Source organism: Hydractinia symbiolongicarpus, chromosome 11 (assembly GCF_029227915.1).
Source record: "Hydractinia symbiolongicarpus strain clone_291-10 chromosome 11, HSymV2.1, whole genome shotgun sequence".
Taxonomy (NCBI): domain Eukaryota; kingdom Metazoa; phylum Cnidaria; class Hydrozoa; order Anthoathecata; family Hydractiniidae; genus Hydractinia; species Hydractinia symbiolongicarpus.
The window spans coordinates 23,171,158-23,195,868 of record NC_079885.1 but is presented as its reverse complement, the minus strand read 5'-3'; the positions used below and the strand labels follow the sequence as shown (position 1 = coordinate 23,195,868).

The window sequence follows — 24,711 nt, the reverse complement described above, 5'->3', positions numbered from 1 at the left end:
GTAAAGTTCTAGAAAGAAAAAATATGTGACGATGTAGTCAATTTTATGTAGGAATTTAATTTGGTGAATTGGTTGTTGCTAATGCAATATACTTTTACATTTTTATAGCGGTCAGCGAGACAAGATGATAATGTTAAGACATCAACTCACGTAGCAAAGTATACCTTTTGTGTATTTCTTTTATATTTTACAAAACTTAAGAAAATTTTTGCCAAAAAATTACTGAAATTAAGATTTAATTTGAGATAACAAAACAGCAAGCTGTGATGATGGAACTGGTCTAACGACCCTAGAAGTTAAAATTGTAGAGGTTACACCCTCTAAAGATCAAAACGCAATGCAAGATCTCCCTTTTTGCAAGGATAATCTTATTTATACAAAGAAGAAAAAAACTTTTTTTTCTTAATGGTCGGTGGGATATTAGAAATTGCCTTCTAAATTTTAGAAGATTCAAAGAGAATAAGAGTAACTACATCGCAATGCAGATAAAACTGGTCTTTTAAGACAGAGATGTTAATGAACAAAGGAGGTTTCTCTCCAAAGAATAAGAAGTTACTGGAGAACTTCTGTATTCTCCCCTTTACATGGATGATCGAAAGGCTAATGCATTTCGGCTGTACTGAAACAAACACCTATGAATGTGGAAACACGAGGTTTGGTGAAAATCACTCATGCTTGGGATCTGGTGTGGGCCTTTTAGTAAGCATCCTTTGCCTCCTGCAAAACCCTAGCCACATTCACCGACACCATCCGCCAAAACCACTAACTTTTGTTGAACGTTGGAAAAAGAAGAGTCGACAACTACAAATCGTATTGTTGTTGCTTTTACCTACTGACACAGAGCCCAGGGCTAAGAGTGGTAGGCTTGCAAGCCAGCGCTAAGAAAGCTCGTGACGAAGAATGAAAAGCAGCAAACCTGGAAACAAAAGAGCTTTCTGACCTTAGACATAATCACTTGAGAAATCGTATCGTAATGCTTGGGCTGAACAAGAAACCGCCCCTTAGAAAGGTAAACTTGGAACTCAGCGGCGGCAACCCAGAAAACCATTACATATCGTCTCAAACTTAAACAAGTAATTCACTTCACCATCCAGTCAACTTTTATGTTTCGAAATCTGCCACGCTCCATTCTTTGGAAAGAGAATAAATGAAAATTACAAAGTGCACGCACAATGATAAACTCGAAATAACAGAACGACTTTTGTCCAAGAATCAGTGACCCGAGCTACAATTGCCTAGGGGAGTCGAAAGAATAGTCTAAAGGCTCATTCCTGTTTGACTGCATTTTCTGCTATAGCGAATAAAAGCTAACAAGTTTTTTGTTACCGTGTGCGCAATTTGGCAAAATTAGAGATTTTGTTTCGTTAGCTTTTTGCACTAAACATGTTTTTTTGTATACCGAGTTGCTAAGGGCTGAGGCTGATATTTGGCTCAAAAACTAAGCAAGCGCTAAGCAACTGGGTATTCTAACGAAGCAAGCAAAGCAGTTTTTTAAAAAGCCGAGAATATAAAGCCAGCTATGGCCCTTCAGAACAAGCTTGCCAGTAGGAGACCCACAGTGATATTTCTTACCACTCGAAAATCGGAAAAACGCACTTTTTGATTGGTTACTTCTGTAGGGGAACCCTTCCCTCTTTGATTTTTGAGAAAACTAGCAGTTAGCCCGTGGAAATATCCACGGGTTCGCCCGTCCTTTTTATATAGCATTGTGTGCGTCTCGCTAACTGTGCAGCTAAGGTACCATTTTGTGTGACAGACAGACCAACAGATTGACAGAAGTATACGAGTATTATAATATAGACTAGTCGTTAGCCTGTGGAAAAATCCATGGGTTCACCCGTCCTTTTTATACCGCATTGCGTGCGTCTCGCTACCTGCTCAGCTAAGCTACCATTTTGCGTGATAGACAGACGGATGGACGAACTAACGTATACAGGTGTTAAAAGAATGAAAATTACAAAGTGCACGCACAATGATAAACTCGACCAGTTAAGTCTTAAAATTTAAATTTTAGAGGTTTTGCTCCTCTAAAGAATATGCTCATATAAAGGAACACAATTCTTCCTTTTTCCAAGGAGATAATTGGCACAAAAATTGAACAAACAAACAGACAGAGAGGGTAGGACAGGACTTCCGTAAAGGGTACAAGGGTTTCGACTCATATTCCTGAACCAAGGTACCCAAAATGTCTAGCTGAGTCACCTCAAAAGAGGTCTGCGAACAGTCTGCAGCAGGAACTAGATATTTCTTTCATCCATAACTTTTCATCTGTCCTACTCTGTACAACCTTGTGTGACTGGGGTAAGAAGTGGAGTCGTCACTCTCCAAAGATAGGACCTGGTACAGTCAAACCCCCTTGCTGGCGTAATTTTTCTTTTTCGCTTTTATTTTGACTGGGGTAATAATCAAGACAGTTACAGTCATCTGGTAAAAAATTTGTTAACATAACTTTCAAAACTATGGAATACGTGAACAAGAGATAAATAACTTCTCCTAAGATTACTAAGCATTGTTTCATAAACCACAGAGCATATCAAACCTTAACATTATACAAACCCTACCACACTTTGTGCACTTGTGTAGAGCGCCACCTACTACACTAACAAACATTGGTGGAGCGCAACCAACCGCCACAGTAAAAATATCTGATAATGCAAAGACTAATCCCAAAATACAATGTTTGAAATGACATAACCATGTAGAAATATCTGTTCTGCCCAGATTGCGAAAACGGCCCGTTTACAACCGGGACAGCCGGATTATGTACGCATGGTCTGATTATGTTTTTTTAGCCCTAATTATGTCGTGGTGACCGGTTTATGAACGCTGATATAATGGCAGGCAGGCTGTGATTGGCATTTCCTTCCGACTTTTGTAAATGAAACATTGACGAATCTTTATGTACGTGGGTAAGTTTATTTTATCGTTTTAAACACCTGTTATTCCAAAGAACTAATTTCAAAGCTGTGAACGTGGTAATCTGATAAAAATGAAGGTTTTGAATCTGATAAAAAATCTTCTAGAAGATGTTTAATATAGCTAAGTTTTTCGCGCAAATTAGGTATCGGGTAATGTAGCTAGCATGAAACATTAGTCAAAGATACATTTCTTCTCGATATAAAGCAGTATTTACAATAAAAATATGAACTAACAAAGGGTTTCACACTCGTTATTTTATGTTAATTCTTCGTTGTTCTGATAAAATGTTTTCTTATAAAAAGAGTGTATAGTACGATAATTTTCTCTGCTTCACCTTTTTGATAAATGATAAAACCATGTTAAAGAACATAATATGAATATAAAAAAAGGTCTGGGGTAGCCAAGCTAGATTCAACCTTAGCATATTGAAAAAATCTATGTCTAAACCGAACATAAAACGTGCTGTATATATTCACAATATCAGCCAGAATATATTCTAACAAAGCAATGAAAAAAGTTTAACTTCAATGTATTGCAGCATGTCAGCATATGCACGTCCAAATGGCAATTCACCTGCATAAACTTGCAATACATATTCACATACTATATCTGACCATTTTGAGTTTGTAGTTGCTGCTAAATATTTTGTAATCTGCATATAGAATTCTGGCTCTGTTCTTTTCAATCCCTCAAAATTAGCCGCAACTTGAAAAACACCTCCTGATTTCTGGTTAAGCAACGGATTACAATGTGGGTCTATGTATTTCTTCAATATACCGTTTTCAAGGCATCGGGTTAAAAACGCCCTCCATTGCGGCTCCAGTGGGTTCTTCTCTTCATCAGAATCAATTATCACTATAAAACAAAGTTAGTAATGCTTCACATACAGTTAGGATTAAATAAACAGGGGCAAAATATTCTGATTTACCAGTTACTTCTTCAATACAGTTCTTACAAAACCAATTACCACGTGGTTTTCTCTTCAGATCGGTACAACAAAAATGACTCTATGTGAGACATCTGTCACATGCTATGCTTCGATCGGGAGCCCCTATACTCTTCTTGCATGTGCCACACGTCCAACTTGATGTTCTCTTTTTCTTTTGTATCAATTTCTTGAGATGTTCGATAAATCCCTTGTTTGCATATTGTTTTAAAATATCAACATGGACAAGGTCGTCGCGTACAGAGTCAGGTAATGCTTTAATAGATTTAGGCAGCATACCTACTTCTACGTCCAAACTCTCGCTCATGATGAGCTCTGCGTCTTCACGCTTAACAAACCAAGACAGTAACATCTTGCACCTATTGTAGGCATCCATTTGAACATATGCTTGCAATGGCCCTTAAAATAATAGAAATGATAATGTATGTAAATATTTAAAGCTTCAAAATTAGCTACCTGGCTGCCTTTCAGTGCAATTAACAAAGTTTGATATCTTGATATCTAGGCTAATTTGAAATTGGATAAATATTAGGCAACTTCACCCTTGTCTCTTTTTTTTCTTTTTGTCCAATTTTTCCTTATCACGACTGTCGGTGCAATTACCAATGCAGAAAAGCGAGTCATCGCTATTATTGAGGATTTTCTCAAGGCTTTTGATGTCTGCAGTAATTTTTGTTTCTTCTTGTTTGTTTTCTGGAGCTTAAAAAAAAGTTACCATAGTTTAGATTTCAAAAAAAAAAAAAAAAATCAAAAAGTTTAGGATATTTTATTCGCGAAAATTAATCCAAAATATTATACGAATTTTTTCAAGAAGTACTTACTTACTTGCAAGAAGGCTGTCCATGGTTATACCGGGGGTGTATTTTTGTGCTTGCTTGGTACGAATGGTCGTAGATACCCCTTCAATTTCTTGGTTTTCAGAATCATCAACCAAGGATTCCAAGTTTCCTTAAAAAAACAAAAGGAGATACCTTATGCTTCAAAAATGTTTTATAGAGCTTTAGCCCTTAGATTTCAGTCTTATCTGCTTACTGCATAAATAACGTAGCATTTGTGGTAAATTTTCAAAATAATCATGAAATTAGCAACTAGTTCTTGTAGATTTTTAGCATAAGAAATGGTATTTTGTGTGCAAAAAAGGCATTACCCTGCAATACAAAGTAGTGTAACAATTTAAATGTACAGTACCTTCTGCACTGTGGGCTTTGTCTTGTATTATTTCATTGCTTTGTGAGTCTTCCTTGAGCACTAAAAAATATCTTATTCATCACGAAAAATTCTGTCCAGCTGTGCAAAATTTAGTACAAGTAATGCCGATGTTATGATATGACATGTTTACATACCAAATAAACAGTGTGAAGGTCTGTAAAGTGTTTCCAATCCACCATCACTTTTTTTTATTTGAGGTTTCTTAAGACCATCAAATTCGTACCACCTATTGTTGTGTCGCAACAATCCCATGTAGTGGTACATGTTACAAAGTGAAACTGCAACCAAGTCATACCTATATGATATTATTATTATTCGTTACACATAACTTTAGACATAACATTTTGGCGTCAAGGCATTCGGAATCATGTATATTGAAAATATATCTTTACAAAGAGTTATAATAAAACTTTGTGGATAGTTGTCAAAAAGTTGATATTCCCACAATGTTACTCTATTGTATAATATAAACACTTGAAAAAATACATTACCTTGTTGTTGCCACACATAAAAGTAAGTAATTATGAAAAATGGCATATACTTGCCTGACATAATTTCCATTGATTTCAAGATCCATCATCATAGGTATTGAATGGAAATCAATCCTTCTGTCCAAGCCTGCCACTTCAACATTAACTGGTAAAACCATAGGTGATTTTTTAAATGTTCTGAAGTTTGAACGTCGCTGACCATTACAAAATGGTCTCCAAGTTCTGTAATTAAAAAAATCATGAATCATATACCTTAATTATGCGTAAATTCGCTCTCAAATGTGCAGTGCTGGGATGCACGAATTTCAGGTTGCATGAATAGGTTTAACACAAAATTTATGCTATACCCTTTTGTGATGTTGTCATCCCAGAATGTCCATTCTGAATGATTTGTTTCACATTTGAGCGATTCTCCACATCTTGATGTGTTTGCAGATTTGAACCATTGTATGATTTGCTCTGTGAACACTTCAGGGGGAATCCAATCAGTTTCTTTGTAATTTTGGAAATCAACAGCAGGAAATTCAGTGTGAATTAATGTTTTGTTCGGTGCAGGACAATTTGGACTATTGCAATTTGATGTTATGCAATGTTTCATCACAGGTCCCAAGTAAGTATTGATAAAGATATGCTCATCACCATAAAAATTAAGTATATCATTCTTTTCAGGTAAAGAAGTGCTATTGCTACATGATGCTTGGCAGCATCATATTTTGCATCATTTAGTAAACAGAGCATTTCTTTATTTTAGTCACAAGATTCATCACATAATCGTGTATAGAATCTAGGATATTCGTTGAAAGTCACTTTCAATATTGAAAACCATGTGTCCAATGTACAAGTGTTGTTGAATGTAATGTTTCGTCCATTTAGGTTCACAGTTCCACCAAACATTGGGAGCTTAATGCAAAATTGTTCTATGTTTTCTGGAGAAAAAAAAGATCTGTTTTAGAAGCCTATTCAGAATAGCAATAACGAAATGAAGTATCAGCAAAAGTGGAGCACAACTAAACAATGCAATTTCGACACCTATTACTTACCAGCTTTTTGATTTCCACATTTTACGCCAGAATGGCATTTCAAATTGCATGTGACGTTTTCTTTGATGCATTTGCATATGTTTGTTTTGCATCCTGACTTACAACCACATCGACTCACTACATTATCTGTTACATTTTGAAGGCGATTTGCTTCCCTCAAGCTGACAAACTTATCAGAATTTTTAAGGTCCATGTTGAAATTTCCCCTGAAAAATTCTAGATCCCCAGATCTGTATTTATTGTGCAATACGCCATGTTGTGTAAGCAGTTGATAATGTCTCTCTTTGCTGCAATGGTTTTTCTCAAACCGTTGAACCATCTCCTCTCTCGTTTTTTTTATCTTTTTAGAAGCTGTTGTTCGTGGAGTCCAATGTCGTTGGAGTGTTGACAATGCTGTAATATATGCAAGAACTATTAATATAAATATAAAAAAACTGAGTATGGACGTTACTATTTCTTATTGTCTTGTGAATGGAAAAGCACCATGTTGATGGTTTTCATGGTAAATATTTTTATGTACTATATGTTTCTTCTTTAAAAATTGATTATTTTTCATTAATATGAAAGGTCCACTTGTAAGTTTTTATATATATTTTTTAAAAACGTGTCAGTACTTACAACAAGTTTCGCAATCGTCTTCAATAACATGTGCTTCATTTGTGACGTTCTTCGAATTCGTATTCTCTTCGCCTACACAATTGATTCACAACAAAGATTAAACACAGAATTCATAATAAAACGTCAATTTTAATTTCAGTTCAGTTGAAGAAAAAGTACATACCATCGTGTGGCTGTTCAGCATGACGTTTGTAATTCATTTGTTCTTTAACAGGTATGGAGAAAAAGTCGATGTCTTCATCGTTATCAAAGTTCGAATCAGTGATAACCTTCGACTGTTTTGAAACAGTCGGTATGATTGTGGTTGATGGTGGCTGTCCAAATACCAGCTCGTAGGGAGTAAATCCTGTAGCGCTGTGTTGTTGTGTGTTGATGGCATCTATTGAAAAAATGAAAAATAAGTAACGACAATTCGATCTGCATTTCGGAACTATTGTTATCAACCTACAACATATTTGTGGCAACCACGAGCTCCAAGGTTTAGTTTCACTGGCACACTCAGCTATCATGACTGATACTTTATGCTCCACATTGATATGAGCCTGTTCTATCATGCCTTGACTCTGTGGATGGCGAGGACGACCACGAACCACCTGAATCTCCCCTGGCCAAGCTTCGATAAGATGATCTACTGATTTATTTACAAATTCTGAACCGTTATCGGAATGAAAGATCTTTGGTGGTCCGAACAATGAAAATATTTTTTCCAACTCAACAGTGATTGGAGCGCTTTCCTTTCTCTCCAGGGCAGCAAGAAAATTAAATCTCGACCAATGACCAATGATCAATGGAATGAAGGATATACTTATAGTCTCCATCAGGCATATGACTCATGTCTATTAAATCAACCTAAAAATGCGGAAAGTGAAAAGTTCATAAAAAATATAAAACAAACATATGTAAATTTTAAGCATTTGATGTTGAGGCAAAGAAATCTCCGGTTGAAAAATCAAGCATTATTAAGAGCGTTTTGTTATTTTAGTTCAGGTGTGTGCGAACTTACTTGGAAGCGTTTCATGAAGCCATTTGATATAATAGGCTTGATTGGCGGTACAGTCTTCTGTGGCTGTTTTAAGTGGCAAGTTTCGCAAAGATTGATATACTCTTCAATAGCCGATCTTGGGATACCCCAAAATAAACTTGAAACCTTAGTAGGAAAAATACGAATTGAGTAGTTATTTGTATCAATCTTTATATTTTGTCTAGGGTACAATTTTTTATGTAAATATAGTTATTAATTCTGATAAGAAAACACTAATACCTTTTTGAATGTCTTTTTCACACCAGCGTGTTTTAATTCATTACAGTGAATTGAGCGTATGATGTCAAAGAATTCATCTACGTATGCCACTCTTAGTAACCTTCAGGTATCGATTGATTACTTGTATGGTTTTTCTGAAAAAAGTAACGGTTATAATAATTACTTACATTGCCGAACATCGAACTAAAAATTTGAAATCACGATTTTTCACTTACAGCTTCTTGTGAAGGCACAATCAAAATATCCACCTTTACCAGGTCTTCGCAGTTCATCAGCTTAACCTTCTGGGTCAATAATCTGAAGCGACGTGCTTCTGTACCCTTTTTACTGTCCGACTCATTGCTTTTTAAGTTCTGGGAAATTTTCTTCCGGAACTCTCTTGTTATTGTGCCACTCGTTGGTCTTTTACCAGTGCCCGTGTAAGGCTGGGCAAATTGTTCAAATTTTTGGCGAAGAACTTCCATGGCTTAACTAAAACTAGTGTAGCTCCGACGATTGAAAAATTTAAATGAAAGTTTTTTCGAACGTTTTCTTCGAATTTGTAAAAAAATAGACATCCTGTCTGGCGAAAGAAAAAAAGGCTCCACGTAAATTGCGAATTTCGTTTCATTTGGGATACTTTCCTATTTGCTTGTCACGAATGATATAAAAGCCGGTCGGCCCCGATTACGTTCGTTGTATAAGTGTCGAATAATATTTGACTGTCATACATAAGCCGGCCTTCCCCGATTATGTGCGTTCTATAATAAGTGAGAAATAATAGAAAAATGTCATACATAAGCCGGTCGGCCCCGATTACGTTCGTTCTATAAGTCTCGAATAATATTTGACTGTCATACATAAGTCGGCCTGCCCCGATTATGTTCGTTCTATAATAAGTGAGAAATAATATTACACTGTCGTATATAAACTGGCCTGCCCTGATTATGTTTCTTTTATAAGTGCCAAATAATATTTTTTGAGTAATAAGCCGGCCTGTCCTGATTATGTTGCCCTGATTATGTATTTTCTGCCCTGTTCTTAACCGGGGCAAGCTGCCGTACTTAATCAGGCCAATGTTCATTATGCGGGCAGAACATATCCAGCAATGTATTGATAGACATGAACCTAGCAAAACTCTGCCACAGTTTATGCTCTAGTGTAGAGTGTCAAACTACACTTCCAACGAACTAACGGAGCGCTACCAACCGTCACAATCTTAACTATCAATACAACGGCATACATTTCAAGTGACACAGTTCAGAAAAGAGAACATATTTTAACTATAACACCCCCAATCCTATCCAACCTAGTATATCAGCAGTTTCGAACCCTTTCACTGAACAAGCTGATTTACTTAGAAGCTGAGCGGGTTCACCTTAACTAAGGTCCCTGTAAGGGTCATCAGCAGTGACTCAGCCTCTCTTTCTTTCACTTAAACCTAGGTGTAATATTACCTTCTTATAAATCCAGTGGACTTTCACTACCTGATTAAAGAAATCTCTAGAGTTAAGTGCAAATCTGTTAAGCACTCTCCAAAGACAAGACTACAAAAAAAAGAAAATAATTTACAAAGAGGTGGGAAGCCACCGCAATGATGAACTCAACCGGTTAGGTCTTTGAAAAAAAGCTAGAGGTTGTACTCCTCTAGAGAATATGCCTCTAAAAGCACAATTCTCCCTTTTCACAAGGAATTAAAAAAAATATATAAAAAAAATAAAATAAAAAGGACACAACACATTTGAAAAGATGAACAGAACAATAACCAAGGGCAGGTAGGTTTCGACCCATATTTCTAAACCTAAGTACCCTGGATGTCTAGCTGGGTCACCTCGAAGAGGTCCGAGGACGGTCATCAGCAGAAACTAGACATCCCTATCTTCCTAAAATTAACTTTGACCACTTTCACTTTTGACCACTCTCCAAAGACAAGACTGAGTGTAGTCAAGCCCCCTTGCTGACTCATTCCGGTTAAAATATTCTTATCTCAGCTCTTCTAAAAAGAAAACATATGACTCGTGACTGTTAATAAGGCGGTCATCACAGAAAATTACTGCTCCATCGTTGCAATGTATCCACCTGTGTAACATTTGGTCGAACGCTATGGTTGTGTAGTGACCAATATTTAAGTTGCCGCAATGGTTGATAACAGCCCTTAATTGAAAATTTTTACGAAATTTCACTTCTCCATCTACGGTTAAAGGTATGGAAAGGGTACCAGGGTAAGCAGTAATACGAGAGGCAATTTTTGACACAAGGCCGTTGGCACTGGCAAAACGTTTTAGATGTAAAATGAGATGGGAACCGCAAGACACTACCTCTTTTTCAACTAGAGCAGTTTGATGAGCGTTGCAAACATGGCAGAAGTAGGCATTGGTGTCTGACAACTCCTCGCTTTCGAAGAAATTATCTAAGGAAGATTGTAACGCAATGTGCAGAGAAAGTAGGATTCATGGTGCTATAACTTCTGAGGAGCTGGTAATATGACATGAATTGCAAGTGGTTGATGTCTTGATGCCAATACTAAAAAGACTTCCAAGAAATGGAAAGTCTAATGACAGACCAGGTAGGAGATATTCAAGAACCTCAGGGACGTCGAGCTGAGCAAAGATATTAAATGCACTTCCCTTCGCAGCTGAGATATGATGTTTCATAGCACGCAAAAAATGGGAGCGATCAACTGGACTTCTAGAAACAGCCAAACTTTGAAGAACACCTACAAATGCTTCGCCTAATTTTGAGGTTGTTTTGCTGACAGAAATGGCTTCTTTAACTTTTGGAAGGTTATAAAAACATTGTAAGATGGAGTTTGCATAATATGTGTTTCCCAAGTTTTTTTAGGCCGCTATTCCTAAAATCAGGGTTAGATGGCAATGCGACTGTTGTTTTGGAAGACCTTGTAGCAAGTTTTTCGGGTTTTTTGATTTTACAAGATTTTGTGTGATTTGCGGAAGATTTCTCAGGGGTTTTTGATTTCTTACATTCCATATTTGTAACAGACGAAACTTCAGGAATGATTGGGGCCTTTTCAGGCTCAACCCAAGTGGTAGAATTTCGAGACATCCAGATGTTAAAAGAAGCACTCATGGAGGTAAAAGTTACGGATTGTAATAGGGAACGTAAAGGCTTGTTAGGGAAACTAAGGCGACGAAAACAGGTCCTTACTGATTCTGAACTGAAACCCCTTGTGCTCACCTCAATGGCAAAGAAATGCACGATCCATCCATTGTTTTTCATAGCATAACAAAGTGAAGAATATTTTTTTGTTTGTGCCAATATTCCGTGTTCTCTTCACATGGACAAGTCAGTTCTAACATAATTACAGTTTTGGAAGAACTGGATATTAATGACACGTTTGGGTGTAGTTGTGTTATTGCAATGTATGGTGGAACAACTAAAACGGAATCTAAATGTGACAGTATTTTTCAATCGGAAGCAAGGTGAAGAAGGCCTGGACACTTTGTATGCCTCTTCTTAGATGGTGATTAACCGGCCGTAATTAAATTAATTTTGTTGCACTTAGAAACCTTAAGAGGTTCATATGATACCAAAAACTCTGTTAATGCCTTAACCAAAACTATTAAAACCGAGTCATGACGGCATGTGTATCTACCCTGCGTAAAGGAGGTCCTACAGGCACCCAGTATGTGAGAGACATTTGAGGATGGTTTCTTGCACAGAATGCAACTTTTGTGTTTCTCAATTCCCCATCTCACTAGATTGGTTGGAGAGAGAAGGGTGTCGTAGGTTGCCCCTATACAAAAGGAAGTTAGACATTGTGGCAGTGAAAGAATTGTTCTCCAAGATAAATCATTTTTCACATAATAAAAAAAATAAATATAAAAAAAATAAAATAAGAATAGTCAAACCCCCTTGCTGACATAAGCCGGAAGTTGTGGTGACTGCAATTTACCTAAGCTTTTCAAGGAAAAGGATGTAAGGTTGTACATCATCAAGCAAGCTTTGTTTGCAAGGGACCACTTCTCTGTCGTTGCAATGAAACCACTTACCATGCACTTGGTTATAAGCAACAGTAGTGTAATGGCCATTGTTCAAATTTCCAGAGTGGTTAATTACAGCCCTAAGTTGTAGTGCTTGTGACAAGAGACTTTACTGTCTATAGTGATAGGTATAGAAACGGTGCCCGGGTAAGATGTGACAGGAGAAGAAACATTAGACAAAAGACCTTTGTTATAGGCAAAGCGCTTTAATTGCAGAATCTTTTTCAACTGTTGCAGTTTGGTAACTATTGCAGTAGTGACAGAAGTACGAGTTGACACCTGACAATTCTTCGCTCTGCAAAAAGTTATCTACTGAAAATTGTACAGTCGATGCCAAGGGCAGTTGAAGAAATGGACTTACTTGCTCAGAGGTGCTAATATTATTGCAAGCGCTGCAAGTATTGTAGATTTTAACAAGAGTGTTGAATAATCTACCAAAGAAAGGAAAGACTAAGAACCACTCTGGTATGAGATACTCAAGAGTATCTAGGGCATCTTGCTGAGAGAACGGATTAAAAGCAACAACCCTTGTATTAGAAACATGGCCTTTTAATGCATTTAGAAATGAAGAAGTGTTCACTGGAACCTTGGTGGAGGATAGTTTGCGTAGAATACTTACAAACTTTTACTTATCGCCATATTGGAATCATTTGCAGAATTGGCTGTGGCGACTGCCGGTAACACATAAAAACATGGAATTGATGCAAGAAGGAATTGATGTAACATGTGTTGCCCATTTAGCAAGCCGCTGTTGCTGCCTAGTGATTCTTGTGCAGGCAAGGTAGTGGAGGTCTTTGTTATGTCCTGGGGATTCGTGTCCTTAAAGCTAGTGGTCGAAGTTGCTTGTGACTTGGATGATTTCTTTGAAACAGTTGGGAAACAGTTGGTATCAATTGAGTCGTATGCTGTGGGTCCCTACCAGGATGAATCTTCCGATCTGACCTTCATACTGTTCAGACGTCTTTTTGCCGCGCAAAAAAAGGGCGTCGCCTGTGTCAAAAAACTCATTTTAACTTTAAAGAACTAAAGACTTGAATATGTCCACCAACACAAGCCCCATCAGTATCAACCTAAGGAGTAATGTAAGAGCCAAGACCACCAACACAACCAACAACAACACGAAAAGTGAAATGCTCCCGGAAGAATCCTCATCCAACTTGGCAATCACACAAGACTTCCTTATTGAGCAGATCTCTAACCTCAAAGAATATTTCAAAAACGGACTATTGCAACAAAAAAATGATATCGTTGAACAACTAAGAACTGAAAATAAAGTTTTAAGAGATGAAATTGATGCAATGAAAGAGAAAAATCAAGAAAAAGATAAATTCATGCTGGAATTGGAAAAAGACGTGATTAATCTCCAACAGTACGTCCGACGGAACAATGTTGAGGTTTGTGGTATACCTAATTCTATTGACCAAGATGAGCTTCAAGATAAAGTCATTGAGATTGCTAAGGCTATAGGTGTTGAATTTTCTGAAAGCGATGTTGAAGCATGCCACCGCCTTTACGCTAGAGAAAACGAAACTAAGAAGACGATTGTACGCTTCGTTAACAAAAAAAACTGCGACCTTTTACATGCAAATAAATTCAAGTTAAAAGATTCGAACTCGAAAACTAAAAAGAAATTGCGAGAAATTGGTCTGAAAGAAAATATTTTTATTAATTTTAACCTATCCCCGTACATGAAGTTCCTGTGGGGCAAATGTAAGAGACTTCATTCAAAGAAGATGATCAATCGTTTTTGGGTTTTTAATGGAAATCTCTTCATCGTTGTTGAAGAAAATGATCAGAAAATTAAGATAGATCACTTTGATAAACTTTCTGGCCTATTTCCAACTTTCAACTTTAACGCTGATGCCGAATAAATTTTTTCGATTCTCCACGCTTACTAATATTTTTAGTATAATTACCAACTAGGAAAATTTTTTGTTAGTACGATCTATGATTGATTTCTAATATGGCGGCGAAGATGTGCTAAAATTAGTCTGATGCTCATGCAGTAATTTATGTGAGTTCTTTGGCTTCCCTCTCAAACGCGCAAACTAAGAATTAGTAAGTTTTTTTGTGGTATATGCAGTGAATTGATTAGGGCAAATTCTAACTGTATTTTTTGTGATTTTTGTAAACTTTGGGTTCACCCAAGTTGTAACTTGCTTAATTCTAATGACTTCAAAAAACTCACCAAGGATAACTCAGATGAGGCATGGTCGTGTTTAAAGTGTAATTCTGAAATTTTTCCATTCCAGAGTGACAATACAATAGACAAGATTTTTTCTGACGTTAACTCTCATATTGAAACCTCTTTTTCAAATAATGTTGATGATGAAGATCAACGGTTTACTAATTGTAAATATTATGAATATAACAGCTTTAACTCTACTCTTGAACAACTTTCTTCTTCGGACCTTACACCTAATTTTTCTTATTTTCATCTTAATACTTGTTCTCTTCCCAAGAATATTGATAATATCAACATTCTTCTGAACTCTCTCAATATTGACTTTGATGTGTTAGGCTTCAGTGAAACTAGACTTAGTAAGTACTCAATAACACCAATTTTAAAAGGTTATAGAGGATTTCATAACCTTTCAAGCAGCAATGCAGGAGGTACTTCCTTGTATATTTCTAATTCGCTAACAGTAGTGGTACGCTCAGACCTTTCAAATTTGCTCTTTCTTGAAAGTAAATTAGAATCAACTTTTGTAGAAATCTTAGATAACAATCGTAAAAATACCATTGTTGGGTGCATTTATAAACACCCTAATATGCCAATTCCTGAATTTATTAATTTGTATCTTAAACCCTTCTTTGAAGTAGCTATTAAGCAAAAACAAAAACTTATTTTAATGGGAGATTTTAATATTGATCTTCTAAAATGTGAAAGTAACCATCTAGTTGATGATTTCCTGGATGAACTTTATTCTAATTTTTTACAACCATCTATAACATATCCAACCAGAATATCTAATACATCTAAAACTTTAATTGATAATATATTTACATCTAATCCATTTACAAAATATTTCTCAGGTAACATCATCACCTCAATTTCAGACCACCTTCCTCAATTTTTAATTTATTTTGACAATAGACTTAAAGTCAAGGATAATTTAGACACCTATTACAAGGATTGGAAAAATTTAAACATTAATGCCGTAATAAATGACATAGAATCTATAGATTGGGATTCTACTTTGCTTTTAAATGAAAATAATGTAAATAACTCTTTTAACCTTTTTTTTAATCAATTAGACCAAATTGTGTGTAGACATACCCCTAATAAAAAACTATCAAAAAAACAATTAAGTAATAGAAATAAACCTTGGGTCACTGGAGCTATTCTAAAATCCATTAACATCCGCAATAATTACTATAAAAAGTTAATCAAAGCTAAAAACCAAGAAAAAAAATTATATTATCAAAACCAATATAAATTTTATAGAAATCGTATAGTTAATCTTATCAGGAACTCAAAATCAAACTATTATAAAGAATTTTTCTTAATCAACAAAAATAACAGTAGAAAAATTTGGAAAGGTATAAAGGATATTTTAAATAATAAAGATAACAACAGTAGATCTAGCACTTCTTCCTTAAAAATAAATGATAAAATAATCTCTGAAAAATTAACTGTAGCTAATGCTTTTAATAAACATTTTACTTCTGTTGCAGATAAAATTAGAAACCAAATTCCACATAACAATACACACTTTTCATCTTACCTAAAAAATAATAATAGTAACTCATTATTCTTTAACCCTGTAACAATAGAAGAAGTTTTAAAGATCATAAATAACCTTGATTTAACCAAAGCATCGGGCCCAAACAGTGTCCCTAATCTTATCTTAAAACAAGCCAACATAGCAATTTCTGCAATATTAACCAAACGTTTTAATCTTTCCCTACAACAAGGTGTATTCCCAAACATATTAAAGATGGTTAGTGTCATACCAATCTACAAGAATATAGGGTCTCCTCTTGATCCAAATAATTATAGACCCATATTATTATTAAGCAATTTGGATAAGATCTTTGAAAAAATAATTAAAAACCGATTAATTTCTTTCCTAGATTCTAATAAAATTATAACCAATAAACAATTTGGATTTAGGACCAAACATTCAACCACCCATGCACTAATTAGTCTCACTGAAACTATTCGACAAAATTTAGATAATTGTAAGTTTGCATGTGGAATCTTCATAGACCTTCAAAAGGCCTTTGATACTGTATCACACGAAATTCTCCTTTCAAAGCCTGAACATTATGGAATTAGAGGTGTAACAAACTCCTGGTTTCGCTCCTATCTCAGCGATAGGGTACAATATGTCTCCCTAACTAACACCAAATCTAAAAAACTTTTTATTAAACATGGAGTTCCCCAAGGTTCCGTTCTTGGTCCTATTTTATTTTTACTTTATATTAATGATTTAATTAACTCAATAATTTTTTCAGAAATTTTTCATTTTGCAGATGACACTTGCATGTTATATGCTAACCATAATCTGAAAAAAATGCAGAAGCATTTAAATATAGATTTAAAATGTATATATAAATGGCTAACTGCAAATAAAATAGCATTAAATGTAGCAAAGACTGAAGTCATCCTATTTAGGCAAAGAAATAAAGCAGTCAACTATGATATAAGGCTGAAATTAAATGGAAAAAAACTTGAATTCTCATCTCATGTAAGATATCTAGGTATATTAATAGATGAATTTCTAGATTGGGATTTCCACATATCTTATATTGGCAATAAATTAAGAAAAACAAATGGAGCTCTTTGCAAACTAAGATATTATGTGCCTAAGGATATCCTACTTTCAATTTACCATGCATTATTTTCTTCTCATATTTCTTATAGTCCGCAAGTGTGGGGTCTCACTTCAAAGTCGTGTAGAATTTTTCGCTTACAAAAAGCTGCTCTCCGAATCATTACTTTTTCTACCATCAAATCCTATTTTTCTTAATCTTAATATTCTTACTCTTTCAGATCTTATAAAATTTCTCAACATTATTTTAACTTTGAATATTATAAATCTGCATTCTCCAGGTAATATTTGTGATATTTTTAAATTGGTCTGCCATTCATCTAATCATTCAACAAGAAGTAAATCCATTAAACTTCTAGCTAGACCTTCTGTTAGGACTACCTCATTTGGTCTCAAATCTATACGTTACCAATCTATTATTAATTGGAACAATATCCAACAACACTTTCACCAATACGACCTAGCCTCTCTCACTTTAAAACAACTAAAAAAAATCTGCAAAACTTATCTTCTGGATTGCTATAACACTAATCTCTCCACTGCATAAAAAAGATTTTACTAAAAAATTTTTTTTTTGTAGTGTCATACTGCTTATTGCAATCGTTTGATCTTATATAGGTGGCCATCACCTACATTAGTATTTATACTATCTGATGGTCTCCCCGTAGGTATTTATTTAATGTAAAATATACAGTTATCTCACACGAAATAAAAATACTACTACTACTAATCCAAGACAAAGAATCTCGAGATAGCCAGATGTAAAACGACGATCGCATAGATGACTCAGTAACGCACAGACATGCTAGAAAAGCCGAGACAACAGAGGCAGATTCTAACTGCTTCAGAACAAAATCCCCTAGCTCCTACTGCAACAGCAAAGAAATGCACAGACCAATTGTTTAATCTCATGACGGAACAAAGTGACGAGTATTTATCAACCTTAACTCCATGCCAAGTTTCCATGTTCTCTTCGCATGGGCAAGTTAATTTAAGGATAACTACAGTTTTGGTTATGGCAGTAGTTAAAAGTATGTCCGGACGAAGTTAAGTTACAGGCAGATAAGGTGGTACTATTAAGGTTGAATCTAAGTCTGACAATAACCTCCAATCAGAGGCCAGGTGAAGAATTCCTTGAATTTTTGAACACTTTTTGGTGGGAAGACGTTTAACAGCCGGAACAAAGGATACTTTATGACATCTAGATGATTTTGCTGGCTCACAATTGGATAAGAACTTCCGAACGGCCGTCATTAACACACATAGAACAGTATCGTGGCGGTACGTGAATCTACCTTGTGAAAGGGCTAATTTACAAGCGCCTAAAATGTGGGAAACGTTACAAGAGGGTTTTTTACATAGGGTGCAACTTTTGTCATTTTGAATTCCCACACTTGACAAGATTTGTAGGAGAAGGAAACATGTCATAGGTTGCGCTGATGCAAAACGAAGATAAACTTGGCGGCAGAGACAGTAGGTTTTTCAAAGAAAGATCGTATTTAATAAACGAGCACCACTTAGTCCAGTTACCTTGGACATGAAGCTAAAAGGCTCGAGCATAATAGATGTTTTCCTCGTTGTCCTGCACAACATCTGATACAAGTTTGCGGTAAGAATGGGTACCAATTGGTGAGACACTCTTATGGCTTACCAGTCCTAAACCTGCTCTACCAAACTGGTGGAAACCAAGTATTTTCTTGAACTGGAGTTGACTCTCTGCTGATTCTACTATCTGATCTACCTTCCAGTGTCCAGCCTTTAAGTCTGGAGGAGAGTGTGAGACTAGAGGATCAGCCGAATCTTGCAGGAGAAGATGACCACTGATCTTAGCAGATTTCAGTACAGAGGATAGACTTTTTAAAGGTAGTGGGCACAATATAGATGGTTTCACTCAGCCAAAAAACATACAGCGCTAGGTTTGTGCTCATTGGTTGATTTGATAAGTAGGCTGGTTCTAGATAGCTAGGTGATTCTGGCAGGTTCTAGGTGATTCTGGCTGGTTCTGGGTGATTTTGGCAGGTTCTGGGTTATTCTGGGTGAGTCCGGAGTTCAGCACCAGGTGTGGCGCCGTAGTTTAGTGGTTATGGCTCTCGTACTCTGTGCGGGAGACCGGGGTTCGATAACTCGACGCACATAAAACATGGTATAAATTCTTGTTAAAATCGTGGTATATCTCAGTAATCTTTGATGTTTATGCAGAAGCAGACAGCAACAGCCAACTAACGATTAAAAATATCCAATTTCGAGAGATTATTTCGTATCAAACGGAAAAAAAGGAAGAAAAGATCGACCTCATGCTACAACAAATAAACAAAATCGAAAATCGTCTAGGAGGTATCGAAAGCACCCTCACAGTAATGAAAGAGCTTCAATCCGATGTAGATACAATTAAAAAAAACCAGTGCGGTATTATAGAAAAACAAGCAAGTCATGACACTACGATTAACAACCACACAGAAGAAATTACTGGTCTGAAGTTCACATGTGACAACATTCTATCACGAAACACAAAAATTGAAACGGACATCAGTGATCTTAAAAAAGAAAACAAGACTAAAGAAGGGAAAATCAACAAGCTTAGAGCCGAAATTAACGATCTGGAGCAATATGGGAGAAGGGTGATGGTCGATATCAGAGGCATACCTAGAGTTCAGAATGAAGATACAACACTTTTGACGACACAACTGGCTGAACTGATGAAAGTAAAAATCGAAAAGGAAGATATAGACATCAGTCATCGAACTTCCAACAAAAAGGAGGCCAGTATAATAGTAAAATTCAACTCAAGATACAAACGTAATATTTTTTACGAACGTCGAAAGAAGCTGAGTGAAAAGACCATCCAAGACTTGGGGTTTCAAGGATCTACGAAAATATACATAAACGAAAGTCTGACATCAGTGAATGGAGAACTCTTCCGTCAGGCAAGAGAACATTTATTGAGCAAGAAATTAGTAAAGTATGTGTGGACAAAAAATGGGCAAGTTTACGTTAGAGAAACAGACACTGCAGATATCATTAACATTAAATCGAAAGATGATATTTTTAAATGTGCATCAGATCTTCAGTGATTCAAATTTTATTCACTTTTTTGTTCTCTTTCATTTATTTCTTCATTTTTATTTTTATTTCACTTATTCTTCGCGTTATATCTTTTGTGTTATGACTATTTTGAACTTTGACTATGTCATCTAACAGGATTGAAAATGTGATTTGCCACATCTGCAACAAAATAGCACTTAATAACTGTATTCTCTGTGATTTGTGCAACACATGGTTACATGTGTCTTGTCTCAAGATGACTAAAAGTACTTTCAATAAGCTTTCTCAGGATGAAGTCCCATGGTTTTGTAGACAATGCATATATAGAACCCTTCCATGTACAACTCTTACTGATATAACATTGAATTCTCTAACTTTTAACTCTTGTATAAGCGATAATTTCAAAGAGTGTGATTTCTGCAACAAAAACATAAAATGTGTAAATTCCACCGTAACCTGCAGCACTGGTAAACACAAAGTCCATTTAAAGTGTGCAAATTTAAACAAAACTAAACTTAAAAGCATTAACATAAAAAACTGGATATGTAGCAATTGTAACTCCTTTCCTTTTAACGATATGGATAGTGAACAACTTTTTAACCTAATGTATAACTCATCGCTTGATAAGTATGACAACTCATATCTAATAAATAAAAATCTTGATGATTTACTAAACCTCCCTAAATTAGAGATTGAACACCCTAATAATATAGGTAGAGATGATGCCAGCTCATCGGTTCTAAATTTTAACTACTATAGTCTTGAAGATTTTCATAAACTAACACAATCAAAGCAACTCAATGCTGCATTATCCTTCTTGCACACAAACATACGATCTTATCAAAAAAACATTTCTAATTTGTGTGATCTAGTTCATACTCTAGAATACAAATTCGACATCATTGGCCTATCAGAGGCATGGCACTCCTCAGGTAAGGAAATTAATTCAATAACACTATCAGGTTATCACCCATATGAATTTATCAGTGGAAATTCTCAAAATGCAGGATGTGGTTTTTATATTAATTCTGAACTCAAATATATAGTAAGAGATGATCTTTCAGGAGTAGTTAACGAGAGTAATGAGGAATTCGAAATATTGTTTATTGAGATTTTTAATGATCACTCCAAAAATATATTGGTAGGAGTAATATACAGGCACCCTAAATGTAACACTACAGAGTTTCTGGCCCATATGCAAAAGTTACTTTTCTCTATAAACAAAGAAAATAAAAAAATAGTAATCATGGGAGACTTTAACATCAACCTTCTCCAATTCGAAGAACATCAAGAGCCAAATTCATTTTTGGAAATAATGTTGAGTAATTTTTTACTTCCACACATTATACAACCTACTAGAATAGCTAAAAGTTGTAAATACACATTAATTGATAACATTTTTTACAATGATATTTTAGATGAATGCATCAGTGGAAACCTTATTCCACATATAACAGACCACTTACCAAATTTTTTAGCCATTGAAGACATTCATACGAGTCGCGTGAAGAACAACAAAAAGGTAAGAGATTATACAAAATTCAATACAGAGGAATTTCGAAATGAACTTATGGGTATAAATAAAAAACAAGAATTAACTTCAATGGATGATGTAAACCTAATGTATAATGTATTTCATGATAACTTGACAACTGTAATAGATAAACATGCACCATTGAAACCAATGTCAAAAACTCAATTGAAAAGATCTGTAAAACCATGGATAAATGATCACATGCTACTTATGATAAAAGAAAAGAATCAACTCTATGGTATGTTTATGAGAAGTGGCAATAGGCAAGCATATACTCAATATAAATTCTTGAGGAATAAAATAAATCATAGTATCAAAATTAAAAAATTCCAATACTATAAAAATTATTTTGACACCAATAAAAACAACATCAAAAAATTCTGGAAAGGAATTAATCAGTTTTTGAATAGGAACAAAAATCAAAACACACCAACTGCTATAAAGCAAGATGGTAAAACATTCACTGATCCAAAAGACATTGCCTCTTTGATGAACTTATATTATGCAAATGTGGCTCCAGAATTGGTCAAAAAATTACCAAAAAGTTCTTCCAAAAAAAATTTTAACGACTTTTTAAAAGACAGAAACCCTTTTTCATTTTTTTGCTCTGCAGTTTCTCCACAAGAGGTGGAAGACCACTTATCTAAGTTGGATCACACTAAAGCAGTTGATGTATATAATTTCCCTATAAAATTCATAAAACAAAATTGTGATCTCCTATCTGAACCATTATCTATTATCATTAATAAATCATTCTCTGAAGGTGTGTTTCCAGACGCATTGAAATATGCAAAAGTGATTCCTTTGTTTAAAAATGGGACAAGGCATGAAGCAAAAAACTATAGACCGGTATCGATTCTTCCGTTATTTGACAAAATAATTGAAAAAATTATGCATAAAAAACTAATGACTTTCTTGGATCAATACAAAATAATATCTCCTTCGCAATATGGATTTCAAAAAGGTAAGTCAACTAGCTATGCAGTCCTGGATCTAATTACCAAAATATCTTCTTCATTAGCAACTCAGAGTCACTCTATCGCTATTTTTCTTGATTTTGCCAAGGCATTCGACACAGTAAACCATACTATACTACTAAAAAACTAGAACACTATGGAATTCGTGGAATAGCTAATAAATGGTTCAAGTCATATCTATCTGGACGGACACAAAGTGTATCAGTTTCTAACATTCTGTCAAGTGCATTACATATTAGTTGTGGAGTTCCACAAGGTTCAATCTTAGGACCAATATTATTCTTACTTTACATAAATGACATCTCTAATGCTTCCCCTTCTTTTAAATACACACTATTTGCAGATGATACTAGTTTATTTATTGATAGTAACAACAAACAAGAATTATTTAAAAAAACTAATAACGAGCTAACTTCTGTCTGTGATTGGCTTATTGCAAATGCTTTGAGCCTGAATGTTACCAAATCTAACTACTTATTTTTTAGCAAAGAAAAACATGTCGATATCCCGGAGATCAAGTTACTAGGAAAGAACCTGACTCGTAAGAATTCTGTCAAGTATTTGGGAATAATAATAGATGACGAACTTTCCTGGGATAATCATATACAATCTGTTTTAAGTAGAATTTTACAAGGTATTGGTATCCTAAGGCGTCTCGGTCCTATTCTTCCATGCAAATCTTTACTTTCCATATACTATAGTTTAGTTTAATCACATATCCAATATGGTGTTATCAACTGGGGATCACCAAACACTAAAAATATAAACACCATCAATAGATTAGTAAATAATTGTCACCAAATTCTAACAACCAATAATAATCAAACTATAAACGATATGAAACTTTTATCATTCAATCAGATATACATGGTTAATGCCTGCAGGTTGTTATTTCAGTTTCATAAAAATAACCTACCTCCTAATGTTTACAACATATTTAAAAAATCTGATAGTGTACATAATCATAACACCAGACAGTCTCAAAACATGGGTCTTCATATTCCTCACAGAAATAGATATCTTCCTTTACTATATCTTGGTCCTACTTACTGGAATCAATATTGTGTAAACTTGAAAAAAGATACTCTCATATCAACATTTATACATCACTTAAAAGAGAAATTGTTAGTTCTATAGTATATCAAACATATTTTTTATGCGATACTATATAATATATTATTAGTATTTATAAACAACATCATTTGCTCAAAGTATTACCAATACTACTCAATAGTTTTTGTAATCTTTCAATACCTATTCCTTTAATTTTATAACTTATTTAAGTTCATTGTCAAAGAAAAACACTCCCCTTTTTGCTCTTTTCTCGGTTCCCCCACCCCCCATAACATTTTTTTTTAAATGTATATAGTTTTTAAAAAAGAAAGTTTATATATTTATATGGTGTACACGGCTTAGAAAACCCTTGTGGTTGTATTTGTGTATACTTAGTTGTAACTTTATTCTTCAAACAGAATACATATTTACTTACTTACTTACTTACTTACTTACCCAAGCCATGTGAGGGAAATTGGGAAGATGGCACACTGTGTGGGCCGTTGGATGTTGCCGGGAGTTGTCTAGTAGAGCGCGGGCTCTAATTGGGTCTGCGTAGCTCAAAATGAGCATTAAATACTCTAGGACTCTCCATCTACGCCATGGCCCCTCCTGGAAATAATTGACAGGGTATATCCCTCGATATTTGTGAGGCTAGCCATGTAAAATATGCACATCGATGATGTCTGAATGGCTGCTTCACACGCTGTAGATTACATGGATAGACATATTCGTGTAGCAAAAATATTACATAAGTCGCAATATTTGGAGCGGTTCTTAAACGAAGTGTCTTTATATATATTTTCTTAAGTAAAGATTGTGGTTTTCTAAATAAACAAAAGGAAACAGTAACAATGATAATA

General features: G+C 35.1%; 5 protein-coding genes across 7 annotated transcripts; 3 read left to right on the top strand and 2 right to left on the bottom strand.

The window, feature by feature from the left end:
• Positions 1-3,083: 3,083 nt before the first annotated feature.
• LOC130613975 (uncharacterized) lies at positions 3,084-5,331 on the bottom strand. 3 transcript variants are annotated; one of them, XR_008975784.1, is made up of 5 exons: positions 5,209-5,331; positions 5,054-5,113; positions 4,408-4,813; positions 3,848-4,264; positions 3,084-3,774 (listed from the first exon to the last, which is right to left on the bottom strand). XR_008975784.1 is itself a non-coding variant. In XM_057435354.1 (3 exons), exons 2-3 carry the CDS (start codon positions 4,487-4,489, stop codon positions 3,927-3,929), a joined length of 420 nt encoding a protein of 139 aa, XP_057291337.1. In that variant the 5' UTR covers positions 4,490-4,813; positions 5,054-5,300; the 3' UTR covers positions 3,084-3,926. The 3 variants fall into 3 exon arrangements, 1 of the variants encoding a protein (XP_057291337.1); XR_008975783.1 differs by having other exon boundaries at positions 4,408-4,564; positions 4,687-4,813; positions 5,054-5,300; XM_057435354.1 differs by having other exon boundaries at positions 3,084-4,264; positions 5,054-5,300.
• Positions 5,332-7,197: 1,866 nt separating this feature from the next.
• LOC130613553 (uncharacterized) lies at positions 7,198-8,041 on the bottom strand. Its single transcript, XM_057434881.1, has 2 exons — positions 7,387-8,041; positions 7,198-7,295 (listed from the first exon to the last, which is right to left on the bottom strand). The coding sequence occupies exons 1-2, from the start codon at positions 8,039-8,041 to the stop codon at positions 7,213-7,215; spliced, it is 738 nt and encodes a 245-aa protein (XP_057290864.1). The 3' UTR covers positions 7,198-7,212.
• A 6,417-nt stretch (positions 8,042-14,458) lies between these two features.
• LOC130613552 (uncharacterized) lies at positions 14,459-18,007 on the top strand. Its single transcript, XM_057434880.1, has 7 exons — positions 14,459-14,469; positions 14,548-15,625; positions 15,723-15,730; positions 15,913-16,440; positions 16,582-17,343; positions 17,464-17,523; positions 17,911-18,007. The coding sequence occupies exons 1-7, from the start codon at positions 14,459-14,461 to the stop codon at positions 18,005-18,007; spliced, it is 2,544 nt and encodes an 847-aa protein (XP_057290863.1).
• Positions 18,008-19,055: 1,048 nt separating this feature from the next.
• On the top strand, positions 19,056-20,313 carry LOC130613551 (uncharacterized). Its single transcript, XM_057434879.1, has 3 exons — positions 19,056-19,081; positions 19,124-19,185; positions 19,421-20,313. The coding sequence occupies exons 1-3, from the start codon at positions 19,056-19,058 to the stop codon at positions 20,311-20,313; spliced, it is 981 nt and encodes a 326-aa protein (XP_057290862.1).
• A 113-nt stretch (positions 20,314-20,426) lies between these two features.
• On the top strand, positions 20,427-23,506 carry LOC130613549 (uncharacterized). Its single transcript, XM_057434878.1, has 4 exons — positions 20,427-22,081; positions 22,229-22,362; positions 22,432-22,782; positions 22,884-23,506. Exons 1-4 carry the CDS (start codon positions 20,427-20,429, stop codon positions 23,504-23,506), a joined length of 2,763 nt encoding a protein of 920 aa, XP_057290861.1.
• The last annotated feature ends 1,205 nt before the right edge of the window (positions 23,507-24,711 follow it).